This window comes from Cupressus sempervirens, chromosome 6 (assembly GCF_028749045.1).
Source record: "Cupressus sempervirens isolate cs-2001-9-10 chromosome 6, ASM2874904v1, whole genome shotgun sequence".
Taxonomy (NCBI): domain Eukaryota; kingdom Viridiplantae; phylum Streptophyta; class Pinopsida; order Cupressales; family Cupressaceae; genus Cupressus; species Cupressus sempervirens.
The window spans coordinates 89,243,505-89,267,174 of NC_143123.1; the positions used below are offsets into that span (position 1 = coordinate 89,243,505).

General features: G+C 37.2%; 1 protein-coding gene across 1 annotated transcript in view; it reads left to right on the forward strand.

The window, feature by feature from the left end:
- NYC1 (NAD(P)-binding Rossmann-fold superfamily protein) overlaps nt 1–13,872 on the forward strand; it is a 37,660-nt gene extending 23,788 nt beyond the window's left edge. The window contains exons 7-10 of the mRNA XM_089786885.1: nt 5,185–5,324; nt 5,469–5,591; nt 5,886–6,078; nt 13,343–13,872. Coding sequence (XP_089643011.1) covers nt 5,185–5,324; nt 5,469–5,591; nt 5,886–6,078; nt 13,343–13,528 — 642 coding nt within the window. The 3' untranslated portion in view covers nt 13,529–13,872. The remainder of the gene's footprint in view (nt 1–5,184; nt 5,325–5,468; nt 5,592–5,885; nt 6,079–13,342) is intronic.
- The last annotated feature ends 9,798 nt before the right edge of the window (nt 13,873–23,670 follow it).

Below are 23,670 nucleotides of genomic sequence, written 5' to 3' on the forward strand. Positions count from 1 at the left end.
AAGGTTAGCAAACGGACGGGGATTGAACCTAATGAGAGCTGATCAGCGGCCTCACTTCCACAAGTGCAATGATTCAAAGGAATAATAAACTAGTTTGCCACACAAAGCTTCCCAACCAGCCGCTAGGATGCTAGCGGTCTAGTATTGATCCCTAACAAACATTTACAAATGCTACCACACAACTATCCATCTAATTTAACTTCACTTAAACAACTTCAAGTGCAACCAACCTTAACAACTTGAAAGGAAATCTAACTATGTGGAAGTAGAAAACATGCAACAACGCCCAATGTTCTTAATCACCATGCAAGTTACAACAATGAAAAAGAGAGCAATTTTGGTATTATCTTCGCAACAATTTCTCCCACACTTTACAAATGAGAGCAAATGGCCTTATATAGGGGCCAAAAATACAACGGACGATGGAGATGAAAACAAGATCAACAATCCAGATTGGATCCTCAAAACCCTAATTAGGGTTGCCACCCCATCGGCCAATGAGAAGCCGCCACTTCGTAAATAGACCGATGAAAAAAGTGCAAAAAGTGGCAACCAATGAGAAGGCACCAAAATGGTGGCCAATCAGAAATAGATACTTGTCCTATTCTAGAAGAAAGAGGAATTGCCACTTGGGCTTACATCAAATGATCTTCTACTATACATCTTCCTTTTTCTTTCATTTTCTTAGCTAAGACAATGAACTTAGCTAGCCTTTCATTAATTTCTTCCATAGGAGTACAAGGTGTGTGCTTCACTCTAAATTCCGTTGACTTCGCCACGTCGCTCACTGCTTGTATCTTTTTGTGATCCTTTTCATATTCCTTTGCAAATTCAATAAAAGCACTGAGAGAGGAAAAGGTGCCCAAATGCTTTTTCTTTATAGCAACCTTTCCCAACTCATCCAACCTCGATCCAAAATCTGTCTCGTTGATATCCTCTTCTCTGATACCCTCAAAATCAAGTGCCATCCCAACGTTGCTCATCATGGTTGAAATAGAAGTGTCGACGCTTGGGCTGTGCCGTGCAATCTCATTATGTATTTCTTCAAGTGTTCTAAATCTAGTAGTCAATGCAACAAACCAAGATTGAACTATACTCAATCCTCTCTCATCAACCAACCTGGCCCTTTACAAGTATGCCTTTGGTAGCCTGATGAATGCCTGTAACCTAGGAATAGCCAAATCTTTGATGGGAAGGAAATCTTTGCACTCCTCTTCGAATAATCTGAACCTGTCTCTAACAACCACTAATGACTGGAATGTCGAGATGAAGGCAAGAAATTTCGCCCATCTTGGATTGTATCATGGATCCAACCCTTGATTTCGTGTAGCTGAGCTGATATCTCTTCTGAATTGCTCCTGTTGTCTTGAGGAAGGGCTGCCTGGCGCAGTTGTTGGATGGGTTGGCAATCTCTCCAATATTTGTTCTTGGCCTCCAACTTTATTATTCTTTCATTTGCCTTCCTCAACCTTTCTCTGATTGATGCTATACCTTCCTAGACCTCCTCACACTCCATATCATCTGTATTCTTTCCCAAGTTATATTCCACTATCTCATATTCCTGGGCCACAATCTCATCCATTGCCTTGTTGACTGTTGGAATAGTGATCTGAACCTTTCGGTGACCATCACTGTCGCTCCTGATTACCCTTGCCACCGTTTATGCCATTTGTTTTTGGTTCTTGCTATCACCCTTTTCCATTAACCCTTGGATGTCCTCAATTGTATGGGTCGTTACCACCTCGCCTCTTGGCATAAGCATTTGCCTTAACCATAGTGGTGCAGTGCATCTCCCCAAATCAGGATTCAGCTCGACTAACAAAGCATCACCAACAGCCTCGGGTACCTGACTTGTTGCCTCAATGTCGATCGACCCATCTTCTTCTCTACTAGTTTCTGCCATATTATTTCCTTGTTGGTTTTCCGAGAGAGGGGAGTACTCAGTGCTCTCACTATAGCCACTTGGTTCCGAATCAGAGCTCACCTCTACCGTGACCCCTTTATCACTTGAATTGACCTCTTGGCCTCTAGCCTCAATTATACTCTCTCTTGATGGCGCTGCGTGCTATCTCTTGGTTGGAGGTTCCAGATGTTCTTTGCCCTTCTCTTGCTCCAAAACCTTCTTCTTGTTGTTTCTAACCATCTCCTGTTGCCGGCTACTTCCTTTGTTCCTTTGACCGACTGATTCTGCTTGTCTCTCTTTTGGCATCATCATCTCATAGGTAAGGGGAATCCTTTTCCTTTGCACCTTCCTTAGTCTTTCATTATACCATGACTTAGTATGTAAATCCATTGCCGTTGTAACTGCCGCCAAGGAAGGATCTTGATGGTCATCCCAATCTTCTGGATTCAATTTTGTTCCTTCTACTGTACTATAATCTTCTCTCAACACATTTCCATCATCCTCCAGTTGATCCGGAATATCAAGGCCTCTCCATCTAATAGCCCTCATCATGTTCACCGACAGACTTGAGAAAGCTAGCTTTCTCACATGAAAGTCATCTTTGGCGTTGGCCCAAAAGTCTTCTATGGTGGGAACATGCTTGAATTCATTTCCATGAGATACCTTGATAAGACCATTAAGATCGAATCCTTGCCTTGCTTTGTACCATCCTAGATGATACCATTCCAATTCCTTTTCTGCAGCTTCAAAGGAGGCCCGATTTGGGCAACTATCATTGCCAATTATGATTGAGAATGTAATGCCTATCTTTCCTTCGTTTCTCATCATTCTATCATAGTGTTCTAGTTGCCTAGCCAATTCCATTAAAACTACCTTGTTGGGAGGGTATCTTGGAAGCTTCCTGGGACAAACTGTACTTGCTGCCACTCTAATGTATGTAAATTGAGGAAATTGGATGAACCAACTTCCATACTTCCTAACTCTTGCTTCTGCTTCCGGTGAAAGTCTCTTAGCAGGTGTCCCTTGTAATACCCTTACTGTCTTCATGGCGAAGGCATCACAAAATATCTTGTAATCCTTGTTGTTGTGCAAATGGAGCTGCGGATAGCATTTGTGTACCAAATATTGTCCCGGCCCACTACCCACTTCTCCTAAGGCCTTTAGTCCCGGACTCTTGTACAATCTAGCAATCAAGTAAAACAGATAGGAGCCCATGTAGAATTGCCTTTGGTTTTGTACGGTTCTAAGTTGCAATTCTAAGTTTTCGTTTATGATCTTGGCCCAATCAAATCTTCTTTTCCCTTCATAAAAAATGGTGTACTTACTATTTAGAGCAAATTTGGATGCACATTCCATAATCAATTTCAGACACGACAATGTGGGAGGAAAAGCTGCCGCATGTACAATTCCACTTTTGTATATCCTTTTTTCAAGGGGGATTGTCCTTCCTTTAGTCTGTCCTTCATCCGTATCATGTCCGCTGTACCGATATTAGTGTCCGTTATTCTCTTCATTTTCGAGAAGAAGGGTGTTTTGGGCATCATATCCACTTTGTCTTTCTTAGTGTTTGTTTGCTTGGGATTCTTACTTGCACTAACATCCTCCATGCTCGTCGCCCTGTTACGGGATGGTAGAGTGGTGGACCAGAAGGCAAGTAGAACCAAGGGAAGCAATCCTTAGACTAGAACGAAAGAAGGATGTCAGCTTAAGGACCCCTTGCAACTCTAGATGATGAAAATTCACCTTAACCAATAATCGTACAGTGACTTTTTAGAATTAGGACTAGACCTCAAGAACTTCAAATCCTTTGCAAATTAGAAATTTAAACATCTAATTCACCTCCAAATAAAATTGCCCAACCTAGGGCAAAAATCACAGCTTTTCTTGAAAATCAGAATTTTATCTTCCACAAAATTCAACTCCCACAAAATTCGGCTCCCACAAATTTCGCCTTCCACAAATTTCGGCTCCCACAAATTTCGCCTTCCACTAATTTCGCCTTCCACAAATTTTGGCTTCCACTAATTTCACCTTCAACAAAATTCGCCAAGCAAGAAGAGTGCAGATCTGCTCTTACAAAATCGCCAATAATTGAGGAAATCTGCCCTTTGCAAAGTCTTCTAACAATGAGAATTCTGTCCCAAGAGAAAAATCGCCAAGGAGTGGAGGAAATCTGCCTTAAATTGCCAAACACCTAAAATCTGCTCCTCAAGAAATTCGCCAAAGCACCTAAAATCTGCTCCTCAATGAAATTCGCCAAACAACGGAGAGGAAAAATGAAAAGTGAGGAAGAAGTGGGAGAGAGGCCTCCTCTTATACCCAACCTCTCACTTCCTCTAAGCCAGCCGACTTGGTCCTGGAGGAGATAAAAAATAAAATTAAATCCAAGTCAAGGCCCACAATTAAATACTTAGCTCAAAATTTAATTTTACCAAAAAGAAAATTGCACTTTTAAATTGTCAATTAGCTCCAAATTGCAAAAAAAATTAAATGGTGCCTTGAAGATATTAAATATTTCCATTTAATGAAGATTTAATAATTAACACATCATTAAAATTGGATTTTGGCTAACCAAAAGCCATTTTTCAATTTTAAATTACCAATTTCATTGAAGGCAAAAAGTTTTCAAGACAATTTTAATCTATTAAAACCAATTTTTTTTTTTGCAATTTCCCTCCAAATCGATTTTGCTAAGCCATTTAAAATTTTATGACAAAATAAAATAAAATTGCTTCTAGAGCCAAAAATCGGTTTTTTTTTTCTTGCAATTTATCCTTATTTCAACAAAATTAAAATTTTCACCAATGCAAAAATTTAAGATTTTCCAAAACTTAAGTCTAACCAAAATTTTTCTTTTGGAAGATCGTTCAAATTTACACAATTATATCCGGATTTTCAAGAGAAAACATCTAAGTACAAATTTAAAATTTTTATACTGCCAAATATTGCTCTTTAAAATTTTGTCCGGCCTAAGGATAAAATTGGTTGCTCTGGAAAATCAAGTGAAAACTAGGTGAAAATAAGCTAAGTCTCTCTCACTGGCCTGAAGGTTTCCGAGGTTTAATTTTTTTTTTAAATCGGAAATTTGGACGACTTCAAAATTTATTGTGAAGGTGATTAAAAAATGGGGGTTCCCAAAGTTTTGGGGCGATGGTTTGAGAACCTTACAACACATTCTTTGATCAATTGTGGACTAAAATTGTTTTCTGTCTTCTTAAATAAAAATGCAATTCAGCTTGCTGGTAAACTGACATGCATGTCTCCTTTTACATTGTGAACAGATTGTCTCTACAAATCTTATTGGTTCTTTAATATGCTCCAGAGAGGCCATTCGAGTCATGAAGTCACAGGAAAAAGGAGGCCATATATTCAACATGGATGGTGCAGGATCTGGTGGTTCGAGTACGCCATTGACTGCAGTGTATGTTCCTGTTTATGAATTATGGAAATTTGATTTTCTATGTTTTAGTCACTGGAAGTTATGTTTTCTCTGTCCTCACTCCTCAAAACTGTTTTTATCAATATTTACGTTTTCATCAGTAATACTCTCCAAATATTTCTGCAGGTATGGTGCAACAAAGTGTGGATTAAGACAGCTTCATGCATCCTTGTTGAAGGAATGTAAGAGATCAAATGTAGGGATTCATACAGCATCTCCTGGCATGGTTCTAACGGATCTTCTTATAAGGTAAATGGTATCTACAACTTGGAAAATGCAAATAAATTCTGATAATTTCAATTTTCCTTTTTGCTTTGGAATATTCTGAAAAGTCTCCCTAGGTCGCTTAAATGGGAAAATTTTTCAGAATCTTCCAAATTGAGGGTTACTTTGATACTTTATTTTTCTTCTGAACAAAACTATATCACATATCTTCCGAGTTTGTTCAAACTCTTGCATTGGTGAATCTTCTGTATAATGTTGATGATGTATATTCATGCTGGTAATTTTTTCTGATACTATTTTTCACATTGTGGCATGCAGTGGTGCATCAATTCAAAATAAGAAAATGTTTAACATTATTTGTGAGCTTCCTGAGACAGTTGCAAGGGCATTGGTTCCTAGATTGCGGATTGTGAAAGGCACCGGTAAAGCAGTTAATTACTTAACACCTCCAAGGATATTACTTGCTCTAATCACTGCTTGGCTTCGACGAGATCGATGGTTTGATGAAAAGGTAAATTTCTAGTATGAGGTTAAAATTCTATGTGAATGCAATAAATTTTCATATGAACAATCATTGAGAATAAAAGACAATGGCTTGGAGGATGTATTTGTATAGATAGAAAGGGTTTTGTCGGTGATATTTTCAGCAGGATGAACTCTATCTTGACATTTCATTAAGGGCATATCTGTCCAGGAATTTCGATAGTCATTTTCATTCATTTAGTTAACTTTTTGCTGAAAACATTCTTCACACTTAGATAAGGCTTTATGGCAAGTTTCTCTTAAAACACTTTTCTTGTGTTTTTCTTCATTTTTACATTGACCCAACCTAGTGTTACCACACCTTTGTAAGCAAGTTTACAAGTGCTATAGTGTCATTCTTCCTGACATAGATTTATACACTGTATGACAAACAATCACCAATATGTTCATTTGAAAGAGATTTTGGCCCCATTCTTGATGGGAGCATTATAAATTACATGCCATCTACTGTCATGCATTATAAATGTTGTGGACAAAACTAGTTTTGCATCATCCAATTCTTTTAATCAAGTTCCCCACATTGTCTTATGTCAACCTTTGCATTTTACCATTTTAACATAGAGGGCTTGTACTTGTCTTGTGGAAATCATGCGAAACATCTTCCCCCTTCATTGAAAGAGACACTGTTCTCTATGACATGCGCTGTGTACCCTAAAAGGATATCCTGAAATTAAAGATAACTGCTAATAAGATGTAATAACAAGTGCTAAGTTTTACATCAAGAAATCATATGTCCACTTTGTTGCGCATCTGGAGGTATTTTCTATAGATTCTGGTGTATGGCCTCAAAATCCTCAAATTATATTGTCAGTGCTTTGAAAATCATTACATGTTGAGCAAAGTTTTAACTTTCAGGAATTCCAAACAACTTCTATGTGAATCTTATCAATCTTCGAGTGCACTTGTCAGTCTTTTGGACTCCCTTTCCTCTTCTTGAAATGGCTATGTTCCTTCTAATGACTCTTTTGTAGAGTTTTCTGTTTTCTAGATTAGCACAAGGTTTTGATAGAGCTTGAATTCACAAATTATGAGACTGTTATGCCACTTGTGTTATCACCCCTCACCCCTGTATCCTGGTGTGGATGTGCGGAGGGATGCATACGGATGCCCTGTTGATATGCATCCATGGGCTGTGGATGATCACCCAGACAGCGTCCAGGTGCATCCGGGATCAACTTTTGAAGGAGATCAGCCTCCTTTGCCTGGTTAATGCAATGTGCTGAAGTACAAAGTTCAGGAATGTGGTAATAGTCATAAATATATTCTAGAAGACATTGATACTCAATAAGTGGGTCATATAACAAAAAATTATGTTATGCATCATGACAATCGGTCATTTTAGATGCTGGATACATGGATTTATGTTTCTGTTAGGCAACATTGTTAGACTGTGTCAATCAATCATAGTTTTCATCGTCAATTTGAAGATATTAATCCTCCTTTAGGTCCAGACTTCCCTTGTATGTGCCTAGCCACTTGAATTTCTCTGTCTATTTTGTATACCTGAGATGAGACCATTAAAGGTTCTGTTAAAAAAACCTTTTTTTGTGGATAACATGTTTGGATGTTTACTAATTGTAAGTCCAATGGCTTATGTCAGTTGTTCAACCCTACACTTGTTTAGTAAATGGATAGCAGGTGTCCATAAGAACAAACCTTGGAAGAGCCAGGCAGATGGTAGTCTGTGTATATGCAAGCAATAAATTATAGAACTGTTTCTGCATGATGCAAAGTTGAGACAGGAAAGAAAGATGCAGTTGAGTAATTTCTTGTACATGCAATTTTGTATTGTTTGACATCTCCACTTTCCTAAATATTTTGATAAAGCCAGGATGTGTGTATAAAGGTTTTAGTGCTGTTAAGGCATTGTGATATGGCCACTGTCATCTCCACTCTTCCTATATTTTTGATTAATTTTGTATGTTTCTTTAATTTTTTTGTATATACAGACATATACACCCACACATGTACCAAAAAAATCCAAAATTCCCCAATTTTTTTCATGTATCCATGCATTGGTTTCTCGTACCTGATTTCAAACCAGTAGCTGAAGTTTTCAGGAACGTACCAACCATGTATCAACATTTGCCATTGCTTCCTTATGAGAGGATATTCAAGGTTCCATCAATTCTATTGTGACATTTGGACCATTTCCAGATATCATAATAAATAATTAAATAAAATTAGAAAAGATAATAATTTGATTAAAGTGTAATTAAGTTTAATGAATGGTCAAAAGGCATGGAAGGAAGAGTTCTGACTCCCTCAAACATCAGTTACAAAAGAGAGATTATTTGAGGAGGACATCCATCAATTAGCAATGGGGAATGCAGAAAATCACTCAGTTATTATTCTCAAAGTTTGCAACACAGAGTGGTGACTCAATTCTTGTAAAGGGTGATAGCTACTTCAAGAAATGGGTATAAATGGCTCATCAATTTTTAAATCGATCAATTGATCAAATGTTAATCATTCAGGTATCAAACATTCATGCATCATTCATTCAAGCAGGCTTTAAGCATCCTGTTACCGATCCATCAAGAACTTTCAATAAAGATAGATAAAGCAATCAGCACTGCCTTGCAAATACATCAAGATATCAAATTTGAATTCTAGTTAGTGCTTGCGAACTAGATGGGGTCTGGGCTCACATTTGGACTCTGGAGGAATGGTGTCTTTTCCTACCTTTGACAAACTAGGACAGAGTCCTTGGTTCTGTCACTGTTGAGTCACAGACAGGGTCGTTTAACACAGCAGAATTGCCAGGTATTTATGGGGAATTCACGATTTGATCAAGTATTGTAGTTTGGTTTGTTTATCTGATATCTATTGATATCTGGCTAGACAGTTTGAAGAAAATCAAGATAAGTAATTTTTTCAGAACCATTCATAGAATTATAAATTGCGTATCATAATACAATTTCATCATTATTGATAATGTCATATTTATAAATATACTGCAATTCGCATCTTGAGTTGGAATATTTTGTTTCGCTGTATCTTGAGTTTGAATTATTGTTTTAGGGCAATAAACAGGAATATCTCAAAAAGGGACATAAGACGTGAGATCATTCTGAATTTTGATTCTTGTTAGCATTTTAGTTTAGGTTTGATGGGTCATCAAAGGAAGAGGTTCATTGCAAAATAATTGAGCTGCTATTGCAAAAAAAGCTATAGTCTAATATTTGCACTAAATATTTAAAAACTAATCACAGAAAGCAATTGTTCATAAATGTAACTTAAGAGAACAATCTATAAGGACTCTTATTGTGTAGAATCAACACCAAACTCATTTGTAGTAAAAAGGCCCTTGATATTCATGTGGTATCAATACTTTGGCACTTCAACCAACTCTCTATTGTTGACTATGCTTCTGAATGGAATAATTTAGTTTTTAAATTACGATCTCAATATAACAATATGAGATGACCTTGGGCCCGAATCGAATCTGTAATGGCCTTGGAAGAGACTTGATCTTTAGGCTGCACTGCGAAATAAGAGATACAGAGTGGTGCCAAACTTGAGTTACAGAGTGAAACCACTTTTGGTTCCTTAAACTCAAGATTAATGGTGGAACCTTTATGGGCCCGCTGAGCTCCAACACATGTGGAACTTGTGCAGGGCCTTTGATCCATAACTCACTCGGCTTATAAGCCTAGTGGTAATCAATTATGGATACTAAATATGAACACTAGTCTGTACCCTCAAAACGTATTAGTTAATGGCTCCAACCTATGACAGTATTAAATGCTGAAACAAAATTAAAAAGTAATAAAATCACACAAACAGAGCACATGCAAGAATGAACACCGAACACTTAAAGGCTCCCTAGAGAAAACCAGAAAGAACGAAAATCTCCAGCAAGAGAATGTGCTTAGCACCTCATTCACTATTCAATCCTTATTACATGGCAAAATCAGCCAAAACTACGGCCTTTCAAATCGACACAAACCTTTGTGTAGCTGTCCTGTTTCCACAGCTCTAGGTTTCTGCATTTTTCTTTTCATTTATCAAAGAGCAGCAATAAAGAGTATCTTGTACAGGCCAACTGAACCTCATAAAAGAATATTCAAGCCTTTTTAAAATCTTCTGGTTTTCTGTTGTCAATGGAAGATAAAATATCTTGGGACATGGATAAATGTCATCTAGGCAGTGTGCTATCCATGTAACTGCCATTTGAGAACTACAGTATTATTTGTCATTTTATATTTTTTGAAATTGTCGGCCAATGAAGACCACTATGGTATGTAAAACATATAAATTTAAAACAAAAGATCATTTATGTTTCTACAAGAGAGAATCGATAATTCAAATAATGAAGTTTATGAAAATAAGCATATTCAAACATAACTAGAGCTCTTTTTAATGTTCATACTTCAAAAGTATCTGCATGTTCTAATGTAATGAAAATTGGTTTATGACATTTCTATCAGCAGGATGAAATGGTAAGAATGATATTAGTCTTCAAGTGCATGCTATAAAAATCTTCAATTACATTCTTATAATGTAACTTTTTATTCCATAGATGTGCACTCAGTCTCAACCAGGAGATTGTTAATGTTTCGTTTGTATGTTATGGAATGATTTTGATTGGGTTAGGTACAGGGGAGATGCCGTGCAGGTCCAAGCTTTGTTACCGGAAACAAGAAATGACAAAAGGGATGGCAATGAAAACATAATAATTACTAGGTTGGCTGAGCTTGTGCATAATAAATGAATAGGAAACAGCTATAGCAGTAACACACTTGCATATATATGTACACATGTATATTTATGTACACTCATATATATGTGTTTGTTAATGTTTTTAATAGATGTGTGCCACCTAAAATAAGTAGCGTATTTTCAGATGTGCATCATCCTTGATTCTTTTTTTCTCCTTTGTTTTGTGTGTCCAGATAATGGTAGTATAGAGTCATTTCTTTTCATCTGGCACTGAAGAGTGCATTTTCTTGTAGTAGAGCTATTGCCTTACAGAGATAGAGACGTATATGAAACTTGGAGACATTACTAAACTCACATAAAAACTATCAGGTTATTAACGAAACATTTACTGAAGGAGAACCACAACTCACAGATATGGCACAGGCCTGCCTCTGGCTGCTTGTCATTCAAGCACTTCAGCTTGTGACTGGATGATAGATTTTAGCTTACTGACCTGGACTGGAAGGGAGCTGTCAATAACTTATTGTTGAGTCTCAGCTTCCATATCATATTATATGCAATATTTTCTTCCCTCCCACAATATGATCATAGTAGCAGGTTGTAGCATACAAGAATAGTCCCAAAATCAAAAAATGTTAGCATCTGTCATTTTTCAATATCGATTGGTTGGTAGCCATGAAAGCATGAAACTGATCCTCTGCATTGTAGTTCTTGAAACATAGGTCCTAACTAGTATCACAACCATAGATAATGCCCACAACAATCAAATTAGTAGATCGGTTTTTTCTTGGTTGTGTCAAGTAGACTTCTAATATTTAAATTGTATTTATGAAATTATTTGGACCTTTTTGGAAGTCTTACAAGATTCACAAGAAATGCTGCAAGCTCAATATCACAATCGTAGATAATGCTTAGAGTAATCAAATTATTGGATAAGCTTTTTCTATTTCTTATTGTTTTGGCTAGACAAAACCTTATCCAAGTCTCTTACAGTCTTCAGCAAGGAAAATATCCATGGAAGCATATTATAATAATCACCTCTAGTCCCCTAACACTTTTGGAGAACTTGAAAGTTCTAAATCACTTGTTTAGCTTGTACCTAGCCTGTTGTTTTTGGTTAAGCTGGTAATATTCTTTGTAATTCACACTGCAATCCATTATCCAGCATGGAACAAGGTGAGCTAGTTTTATTTTCACCCACACCCTTGACTTGATATATTGACAACACGTGCACCAGTTCATTTACTGGCAACTGTGCTAACAAGCATGAAATATTGTCATTTTAGGAGCCTTGTCCGAGGAGAATTCATTCCCTCCATATCGTCACCATGATAATCACTGTTCCTTGCATGGGAGTCCGGCTCACTTGACAGTAACCCACATTGTTACATCTATTATTTATCTCATACCATTTAACAATAATATGTTAATTTGAGCTTAATTTTCAAGGATGTTTCATGTCTTATCCAACCCTGCAATGGATCTTATCTTATGCATCAACAATATATGGTTAGTATTTGATTGTAACATCTCCGCAAGTATTTAGATACATAATTTGAATATCAAAATATTTAAATAAACTTATCAACAGTTTGTGTATTAATTGGAAGAGCTGATCTCACATTTTATGTGTTCAATGCGTATTTTGTAAAATAAGCTTGAGGCAAGTGCCGGAACGTTTGTCATCCACCGATTCTTAGTGCCAATCTGATAGACTAAATAGTGTACTGGCCATATAATATTTACCATCCACCATTCAGGAAAAATAATCGTTCATGGCAGTCGTAGATTTTTCTTTGTTTCACATAGTGTGGATATGTTAATAAATTAAGACTTTTTGTCTTCAATGAAAAATAAAATATGGCTTGGCTATGGTAGCTGAATTCAAAGTATGACAATGCAGTATTACTTGTATTCTTAAAATTAATGAAATTGCCGTAGTACATATATTCTTAAAATTGAAGTGTTCAATGGTTTTCTTTTGTTGCGGCCCAAATATTTTCTACTGATCTTGCTCCAATGTATTTTCACTTGTCATTAATTGAATTTTCTTTTTGATGATTTCCATTAGTTCCCTCAATTAGACATCTTTACAATCTGGCAATGAAATATGATATTGCAAAATCATTTCACTGGAGGAAAAAATGAAATAGTTTCCTTAAGCAAGACCTGAAACCAAAATGTTTCTTTGATGTGCAACAATATGAATTCTATGTGGATTTTTAAATAGCCTGCCTGCTTAGTTTCTAAATTTTAATAGTTGATTTATAAAACTTCTTTTAGATATTCTGTACTATTTTTAAATTTAGTTGTTAATATCAAACCGAATTTTTTATAACATGCTTGGTGTCATTATAGCCTGCCTGCTTAGTTTCTAAATTTTAATAGTTGATTTATAAAACTTCTTTTAGATATTCTGTGCTATTTTTAAATTTAGTTGTTAATATCAAACCGAATTTTTTATAACATGCTTGGTGTCATTATATTGCATTGTCTTTGTGTAAGCAATGCATACAATTCTTTAAACTGGAGAATTCTATTCCTGACAATTTCACGTGGGCTTTTAGGGAAAAGCACTCTACGCTGCAGAGACAGATCGAGTCCGGATATGGGCAGAAAATCGTGCAAGGTTTTCATTTGATGATGCTATGGATCTCTACTCAGATGGTTCTTTGGTTTCTGTCTTCTCTTTCTCAATTGTATTTGCTTTCATTATTCTATCTAGCACTGGGAGTAGTATGTCTGGGACATAGCAGCAAATGGACAAGAAATAGTACGAATACACAATTTGATACAGGAGCTGCTAACAAAATCAGCTCGCCATTTCTTCATGTGAATTATTTTCCAGTTGAAAGAGGCACAATAATCGTTGTTGTAGAAATATATCTGAGATTAATGAATTGCATCTCAGATTCAGTTGTAATATCTTTTTAAAATTTTAAGGAGTACAAGCTATTTTATTATTGTTAATTGTGTTCATTTGGCTTGGGGTGAATGATTTGCCCTTAAGGTGTAATGTACAGAAGCACAGTAACGATTATAAGGGCTTTTGAGTTAATTTTAACTCTCATTTAATCATACTTGTGTTTTTGTTAAATATCATTGTAACAAGGAGCTCTTTCGTAACAAGACGCAAACTACACCTACAAGAAAGTAAATAAGGGGAATTCATTCGATCTAACATGATTGCATTATTTCAATTAGTGATATGCATGAAATTTCTGGGGTTGCTATATATATTTTTCTTTGTAGTAAGTTTGTTCATTGAACTGTATTGAAAGATGTCAGTATAGTTGTGTAAATAATAAATTGTTTAACAATAGCATAAACTGAACTTGAAACTCAGCTAGAACCCAATAAATAAAATATTCAACAGATGTATTCAATTGAGAAAATATGTGATCTGAAGTTCACCACTTTGTGAATGTAGTTTGTTTCGTTATCCACTTTCCTACATATGCAGAGGTCGAATTCCTTTCATTAAAAGAGACGACTTTCGTAGAGCATGACCAGTTTTTCTTCTCCTATGATCGCTACTCATTACAAAGTTTTGCTAGCTTGAGCGCACCTGCTCTCCATCGAGCTGGAATCGTCTTGATCTTATTAATCCCAACTTCTTTACATAGCTACACATCCGCGACACCTCTAGGGATTGTTTTTGGTTTTGAAGTTCAATTTGTGACTTCTGATTCGTTCTTTTTTAATATTGTATTATTTTTCTATTAATTTGTGAATTTTTTTGGCATATCTTTTTAATGGAATAGCGTTATTTACAAGCCTGGCAAAATGCTTTATTAAATGTGCTGAAACAATACCCGAGCTACTCGAAAAACAAATGTACAGTTTGGGCAGACGTATGAAAACCAACAAAATATGTATAGCCGGGATAGATGTATGAAAGTCAACCAGAGTGAATTCCTAACAGCATCCTACACTAATGAGAGTTTTGTGAAAACAGCCAATAAGAGAACATGCCCAACAATCTCCTACTTTAAAAGAGAATTTCCGGTTAACGGCGAATAATTATGTACTTTTAACAGTCTCTCTTCTTAAATAGGAAATAACAAATATTGTAGACAAAATCTTACACAAGGTGTTAATATATTTAAGTGGAGGAAAGTATCCAATGCTGAAAGTAACTCCACCAAAGAATTAAGGATTAACCTTTTCCAAAACAACAATGGTGAATTGAAGGCTTTTACGAGAACTTTGAGTGTCAAATATCAATATCTCCTCGTAGGACAGTTATCATCAGGTGTTTTGACATTTTAATGTTGATTTACATAGAAATGGGGTAAAATCTACAGACTTTCTTATGTTAATGCTAAAGCACTTAACAGAGAAATAGATTCAAGAAAAATCCTTTCGGAGTAGATTTAGTATCGAACCAGAAGTTTAATTGCCCTCAACCTACGTTAAAGCACAATATCAAAGTTTCAACATATTAAATAAAACTTTCTAACATTTAACATTTGTTTGGATAAACTAAGACAATATTTTTCATGCAAAATAAGTATATGACACCTCTATCTTATGTATTTAATATCTAGAAAGGTTAAAGTGGAGATCAAAACTTTAGATTACTGTAAGGGACTTAATATTGTGATCCTTAAATCTTTTTCATCTTAGCTGTCAACTTGGAACTTGGAGAGAATTAGACAATATATATGGTACAAAATAAGTACATAAGACCTCTATCTCAGTTTTTTATTATATAATATGAAGTTGAAGTAGATTTCTAAACATCAGATCGAACGAAGGGATCTGATTTGGTCATCCTAAAATCTCAATTGCCATTCAATTGATTTTTCTGTCTATTCTGATATCATATTGTAAAGTTTGGAAAAACTATATTTACAAAATAATTATTGAATAGAAATTCCTATTTTTAAATTGGTTGAATCAGATTTACCTGGGGTATTTAGCTTTTTTGAAGAATAAAAATTGAAGAAAATTATGAAAGAACAGGAGGATAAAATAAAGGCACATTAAATGTCAGGAGATAAACATGGATTTAATATGCGTCAGAAAAGTTGCTACTGCTCTTCAGAGATCTGAAACAAACCAACAAACATAACAAACCAAGCCGTTTCTGCTGTGACAACATGTTATCTTACATTAGACTGGGGAAAACAAACAATAGCTAAAACGGGTTCTCTATGATGTGTGGCCGTAAGGCCGCTTGAATCAACAAAGAGCAGGGGCGGGGGAGAGTGTTCGGTGGATCTGAACGACGCCCACTGGAATGGAAGGGCCAATGGAAGCTTTTCTCCACCATTTTCAAGGCGGTGGGATTTCAGGTCTGGGGGAGGAGGGCAGCTTCCACATGGAACATGGGTGTTCATATTCTTCTAGCATCAAGGGCAGCAGGATTAGTAGGATGAGTGGCAGTGCGCACCATCAATACTCTGTGTTTGATGGAATTGTTTCCTATTTCAGCAGCCCATCTGAGAGTTTCAATGCGTACCAGTGTTCGAGTCCCATGCCAGATGGAGGAGGGGATTTTGCTGCGACATATTTTAGTTTTAAGTTGTGTTTACGGTAGACACCAAAAATAATGTCATTCATTTATTTTTAAATACAATCCAAATTAATTTATCATAAATAAAATCTGTATCTTATTATGATTTTTATTATTATAAAAAAATTGTGGTTTATGAAATTTTAATAAAATATAATATATTTTTAATTTAAATTTGAGGCTATTTTATTTTTAGAATAATACATAATTGTGCAAAAAGTCTCTCGAAAATAATCTAATATGTTTTGTGGATTATATTGTCGAATTATTTTTTCTGTTTTCTTTCTTTACATTTCTTGTGACAAAAGCATACAAGAGTCAATAGACCCTTCATCTACAGTGAAGTTGAATGGCTCAACCTACAAGCTTGTAAGAAAAAAAAACCCTCGAAGTAATAATATATCTATAATTTTAAAGGAATGAAAATATAATTTATTTTATTAAAAAATGATTATATATATATATATATATATATATATATATATATATATATATATATATATTGACTCAGGGTCTCCAAGAGCTATTGTTATAATAGCATTTAATTGATGTATTAATATATTGTTTATGAATTCAAAAGAAATCATTAAAAATATTGAAAAAAGAGGGGCAAAAATTTATTAAGACAGAGAGGAATACAACAAGGAGAGCTCAACAAGGAGCTCGATCATGAGCAACAAGATCATCAAATTCTTGCACCATCTCAAAGGACAGTTGCCTCCTATCCCTAATATTCCAACCCAGATCATGACTAGAAGCCCATTTGGCTAAACAATCAGCAGTTCTGTTCCATTCACGAGGAATATACGTGAACCTAATAAATTGAAAAGAGGTAGAGAAGAGAATAATCTGCTTAACAACAGTGGCCAGCTGCCAACTAACATCCTCAAGCTCTTGCGAAGAAAGCATGTTCACCACCACCTGGGAATCAGACTCACAGATTATCTTATTCCATCCTTGCAAACAACACTGTTCAACAGCATATAAAATAGCCTGAGCTTCCATGAGATTGTTAGTATAATCACCCTTATGAACTGAGAAGAAAAATTTAACATCCCCAGAACTAGAACGAGCCACTCCACCAATACCAGCAGGGCCAGGATTCCCATGGGAAGAACCATCAGTGTTAATTTTCAGAACTCTACAGGGAGGAGGAGTCCAGTGCCCATCCCGGTTAACCCGACCCTTCCTCTGATGGTGAAGCTGCCTGGACATAGAAGGAAACCTATGAGCTGCAACCCCATCCTGAAGATGAAAATTGAGGCGATTACAGATAGCAAGATCAACCGGATCCATACCCCCATCAAGCTCACACTTCACAAGAATAGTTTCTTGAAGAGAATGTGATATTTTCCACCAAAGATGCAAAACACCAAGCCGAACATCTTGGAATATGCGACGATTCCTCTCCAACCAGATATGCCAAAGCATGAAAGATGGGCTAGCAATCCAAGCAGCATGGAGAGAAGAAGACTTGGAGGGAGCACTACCCAAGCGGGCCCAGAACTCAGGCAAAGAGGAAGCATGCCGACAAGAGCAACCCCAAGCACTCCACCAAAGGTGCCATATTTGAATAGAATAGGAGCAATGGAAGAATAGATGGGAGACAGACTCCTCTCCATGACCACACAAAACACAATAAGCGGGGCCCTGAAATCCACGTTTGCAAAGATTATCCCAGGTAAGACAACGGTTGTGAGCCACTAGCCACATGAAAAAATTGCACTTGGACCAAGAAACTTTATTCCAAACTTGCTTCCACCAAGGGACCTCAGCATCCCCAAATAATTGTCTAGTTATCTCCTGATACCCAACAGAGACATGATATTTACCAGACAAGGTACCGCCCCAAGCCAAAACATCTGGACCAAGCAAAGAAGAACACTCTCTAGAGGCCAGAATTTGAGAAAGCTCCTGACGATCCATGTCTGTACCACCAGGAGGCCAATCAGAAGAATGCTTCCATCTGTAACCAACAACAGGTCCCAATTGATAAGGAGTCTTGTAGTGAGCCACTTTATCCCATCCAGCGGCAAGAAAAGAGTCACAAAGAGGCTGAAGATGAGGGTATATGGATAAAATGGAAGGGAATCCATCCCAAGCATAAGACCAAAACAAAGCCTGAGAACCTCCTTTACATATCTAGAATAGACCCCTCTTCACCAACATCGCACCTGTCTTCAAAGTATGCCAAACCATTGAGCCACGACCTTCAAGAGGAAGTGTAGAAACAGAGCAAAGATCAACACCATGAAAATATTTATGAGTGATAATACGAGCCCAAAGTTGATGTTGTCCAGAGCACCATCGCCAATAAAGTTTAGCAGCCAAAGCTTGATTACTCAAGAGAGCAGATCGAAGACCAAGACCACCCTCCTTTTTAGGCCTACAAACAGTTTCCCAATTAACCAAGCTCCATTTAGTACTACACGAATTACCACTCCAAAGGAATTGTCGAGAAAGAGAATCAAACTCCTTGAGAAAGTAAATAGGTGCAGCCTGAACCATGCTTCTATAAGTAGGAAGAGCTTGGATAACAGCTTGAAGAAGAGTAACCCGAGCAACAGTAGAAAGCCATCTATGAGTCCAATGATTTACCTTATCCTGAAGCTTGGTAATCAAATTTTGTTAGAAGAGACGTGGCTGCCTGGAAACAACAATAGGAATGCCAAGATAAGTCAAAGGAAGTGATCCAATCTGAAACTGTAAGATACCAACAATCCTGTGCTGGATAGAATCAGGAGTGTTAAAAAAGTAAATGGAAGATTTGTGCTCATTAACTTTCTGGCCTGAAGCTGCCAAATAAACGTCCAAAGCATGTCGAAAGGCTTCAGCTTCCTTGATCCTAGCAAGACCGGCAAGAGCAGAATCATCAACAAATTGAAGATGGGAAAGAGAAGGTAAGCCATTACCCCACCGCCAGCCTTGAATAGAATTCTGGGACACCTAATGCTTAATGAATCTGCCCAAGCCTTCAACCATGATGATGAATAGATATGGGGAGAGAGGGTCACCCTGGCGGAGGCCTCTAGAAGCACCAAATAGTTGAGAAGGTTGACCGTTAATAAGAACAGAAAAAGATGCAGAAGTAACACAACTCATAGTCCAACTCACCCAGTCAGAGCTAAATCCAAAAGAAAGAAGAATACTCCTTAGGAAGCTCCATTTAACTCTATCGTAGGCCTTAGCCATATCCAGCTTAACAAACATGGCTCTCTCCCTTGAAGTAGCCATAGAGTGAATAACCTCAGTAGCAATAACCACCCCATCCAAAATTTGTCTGCCAGCAACAAAACCACCTTGTTCTTTTGAGATAATAATGGGAAGCCACCTTTTCATTCTCTCAGCAATCAACTTAGTAATAACTTTGTAAACCACATTACATAAGGCAATTGGTCTAAAAAACTCCAATTGATTAGCACCCTCTCTCTTAGGAATAAGAGTCAAGAATGTATAGTTTCAAAGCTCGAAGCATCTGCTTGCTAGCATAGGATTCTTTAACCACCTCCAACAAATCATGATTAATGATGTCCCAAAATTCTTGAAAGAATTCAACTGGAAAGCCATCAGGACCAGGAGCCTTCCCCTTAGGCATGCCAAGGACCACCTCCTCCAGCTCTTCCAAAGAGATTGGACGCATGAGATAATCATTCATTTTCTGAGTGATAAGGGAAGGAATACAGGACAAAATAATATTTTCTTCATTATCAGCAGGAGGAGAGTCCTCAGAGAAGAGGGTAGAGAAGTACCAAATAGCCTCCTGGAACAAAGCTGGCAAGGAATTTAGTTGGATACCTTGAGAATTAACCAAAGAAGAGATAGTGCTCTGATTCCGGCGAGATTGCACTGTTTTATGGAAAAAGACAGTGTTTCAATCACCTTCCTGGAGCCAATCAACTCTAGCCTTTTGCTTCCAAAAAATTTCCTCTTGAAGTTCCCATTCTTCTAGAGCTCTAGAAGCAAGGGATTCAGCCTTGCCAAGATCCTCTGAGAAACCTTGATCTCTAATCTCCCTTGTGATGACATCAAGATCTTCTTGAGCAAGCCTCTTCATATAGTGAAGGTTCCCAAAGCATTGCCTATTCCATATCCTGAGCTTCCTTTTAACATATTGAAGCCTTTTAGAAAATGAGAACATTGTAGTACCATATGCAGGAGCACCATCTTTCCACCAACAGAAAACAAAATCACGAAGAGAGGAGTCATGAAGCCACATCAACTGGAACTTAAAAGGAGGATGCTTCGGAACACAAGCCCCTATAGAAGAAAATTTGATTGGCCAATGATCTGAACCCCTCCAATCAAGGATTTCTGAAGAGATAGAAAGGGTGCCACTAACCCAGAAGCAAGAAACAAGAAATCTATCCAGACGTTCTAAGATAGCAGCAACACCAGTCTTGCGATTATGCCAAGTATAGAGACCATTAGAAGGCTTAACATCAGAGAGATGCAAAAGAGATATGTGTTGCCGAAGAAGAGCAGAAGAAGGCCCCAATCTAGCCAAACCACCATGCTTCTCCTCCAGACTTAAAACTGAATTGAAGTCCCTTGCTAACACCCAAGGATGATAAGGATGACAATTTCTAACATATTGAATATGTTCCCAAAGTTCCTCCTTTCCCGCAAGATCAATAGGTGCATACACATTAGTAACCATGATTACCTCTCCTGAGTCTAGAGCAGAAGCTACCATAGAGAGAGCTGAGCGAGAAGACATCCAGCCAAGGGGAGAAATTTTTTGAGGATCCCAAAATATAGCTAAACCACCAGCACTGCCTGTTGCCCCAACACACTGGCATTGGCCACGAGACCAAATACTAGAGGCATGTTGGACCATAGACTCCACAGAGAGCTTAGTCTCTTGGATACAAAAAACATTAGGACTATGATCAACCACCAAGTTATGAATAGCCTTTTGTCTAGGGATGCTATTCAACCCCCTTACATTCCATGAGAGAATAATCATCATTGGGTAGAATTGGGAAAATGAGAATCCAAAGGTTTCACTGAACCAGACTCAATCAGTATATCTCCTGTGAGTTTAATCTTCTCTTGGTCTGTTTTGCGCCCACTCCTTAGAGGGGGAGTAAAAGAAACCCGCTTAAAGGGTCGAGGCATCAACCCCAAGGGGAGAGGAGATCCCTTGCCCTTACTTGATGGTAGAACATCGTTAACCAAGTCAGCCAAAACAACATCATTATCCTCCAACACTGCAGGAGTCACTAGAGCCTCTGTCACAGGAGCTACAGGGACCTCACAGTTCTGATATACTACAACTTGGGATGCCCCACAAGCATCATTAGGAACAGATCTCTCATCTGGGAAAACTGGATCAGAAGAGATAGGAGGAGGAATACCCTCCTCTAGAACCATACTATCCAGCACCTCAAAGCGGTTAAAACCTGAATTAGATAATCTTTCTTTCAAAGGCCTCTTTTGACCACGTCCCTTAGCTCGAGGGCGAATAGGGGTAAATCCATCCTTATCCTGCATTTGAGGCTTACCCTTACCTATAGCATCTTGTAGATTCATCCCCTTGGCAGTATTAGCCATTTGAGATCGTCCTTTCCTTGTAGTATCTACCAAACCACCAGCATTGCCAGCTGTAGAACCATCCACTCCTTCGAAACTTGAGTTACGGGGGCATTGACACTGTAAATGACCATACTCATGACAAATCCGACAGCGAAAAGGGAGGGATTCATAATCTAACTGCTGCACCCAAGAAGAATCCCCTAGACAAATTTCCAAAGAATCTGGTAATGGGTTATTCAAATTAATTTCAACACAAATTCTAGCATAAGAAATAACCTTTTTATCGAGGGATTGATGTGCGATCGCAGCCGGCTTCCCCAACAAAGCAACAATTTGTCGAAGGATGTCTTCACGCCAAAATTTCAAGGGAAGACGAGGCAAGCGAACCCAAACTGGCACTGTTGAAGGGAGATCCTCAGCAGAATTAAAACCTGAATGCCAAGGTTTGACAAATAACCCCACATGGTTGTAGAAATAAGGGCCTCCTTCAAAAACATGATCACGATCAGACATGCAAGAGAATACAACAAAAAAATAACTATTCCCTGCCAACATAATCTTCATATCACCTTCCACCTGCCATGAGCGACGGATCCATGCCTCAAGAGCGGATAGGGAAATCCGGATTCTAAGAAATTTGCATATCAAAGCATGCTTGGTCCAATAATCAATGTCCTCCATTACAGCCGTTGGAGGAATAACCAGAACAGGGCGATCATGGCTACGCAGAAAATGACCATTAACTTTTTTCAGCTTGGAGCTCTCCCTTGAATAAAACGATTCAGATTGCATTGCATGCATAGTTGGAGAAGAACCATCTGTTCTCACCAACGCAGAAGAAATCTCAGGCCCTGCCATGCAAACAATAAAACCCCAATCCAAAATTGACTGCAGAAGATTTCCAAAAACACCCACGCAAATTATGTCTAGTAGCTAGCAATCCAAACAGAACAGAAAAAGTAGTAAAGATCAAACAACAAGAACAGGCTAGGGGAAAAACCCTAGCCCAGCCGGCAGCCAACGCTTCTCCACATAGCCATATCATTAAAAATATTAATTTATATTTAATAATTTAGATTTTATACATAATTAACAAATCTATATTGTAATTATATATTTTTCAACATAATGAATTGTTTTTAATATAATATATGGTATTTTTAGTGTTCTTTCAACTTTTTAATAATTAAGTGCCAACTAATTTTTATATGCATAGTTTGCTAGATGGAAATGTACAACTTAATGTTAAGCATACTCATTTTCATATACTATTCAGAATTCACAACAATCCTCTATATTTCCCCCATTTTAAAGATTGTTTTACACAATAGGTAGGGACTCATGCTCACACAGAGCTCTTCTTTATCCAACATCAATCAATAATTGTAGTCATGTGGACATTTAGTTTGTTGGACAAGTAATGTCAATTTCAACATCCTTTGTGACGAGTGCATTTTTAAAGATTGTTATATGATTTGTATAGATTTTCTTACTCATCTTACAGTGTTCTTTTAAATTAGTAAGAGGACAAAGGCAAGATTAATTATTATTAGTATTTATTAAGCTCAAGTAGACTCGAACCCAAGACCTCCCAAATAAGAGGCTCACAATTTACCATTGTGTTGTAGGTTCTTGCCTACTCATCTTACAATGATATATATATGCTCTTACAAATATTTTACAATACATTCCAAATAATACTAAATAAAGCCAATGCTATACAAGTTCACAAGGTGTGCAAAATGTAACATTCTCACAAATGTATATATTGTAAAACAATATTTTTATTTAAAACTGAAGTCATTTTAAGGAATCTTAAAATCCTTCTTAAGTGGGATA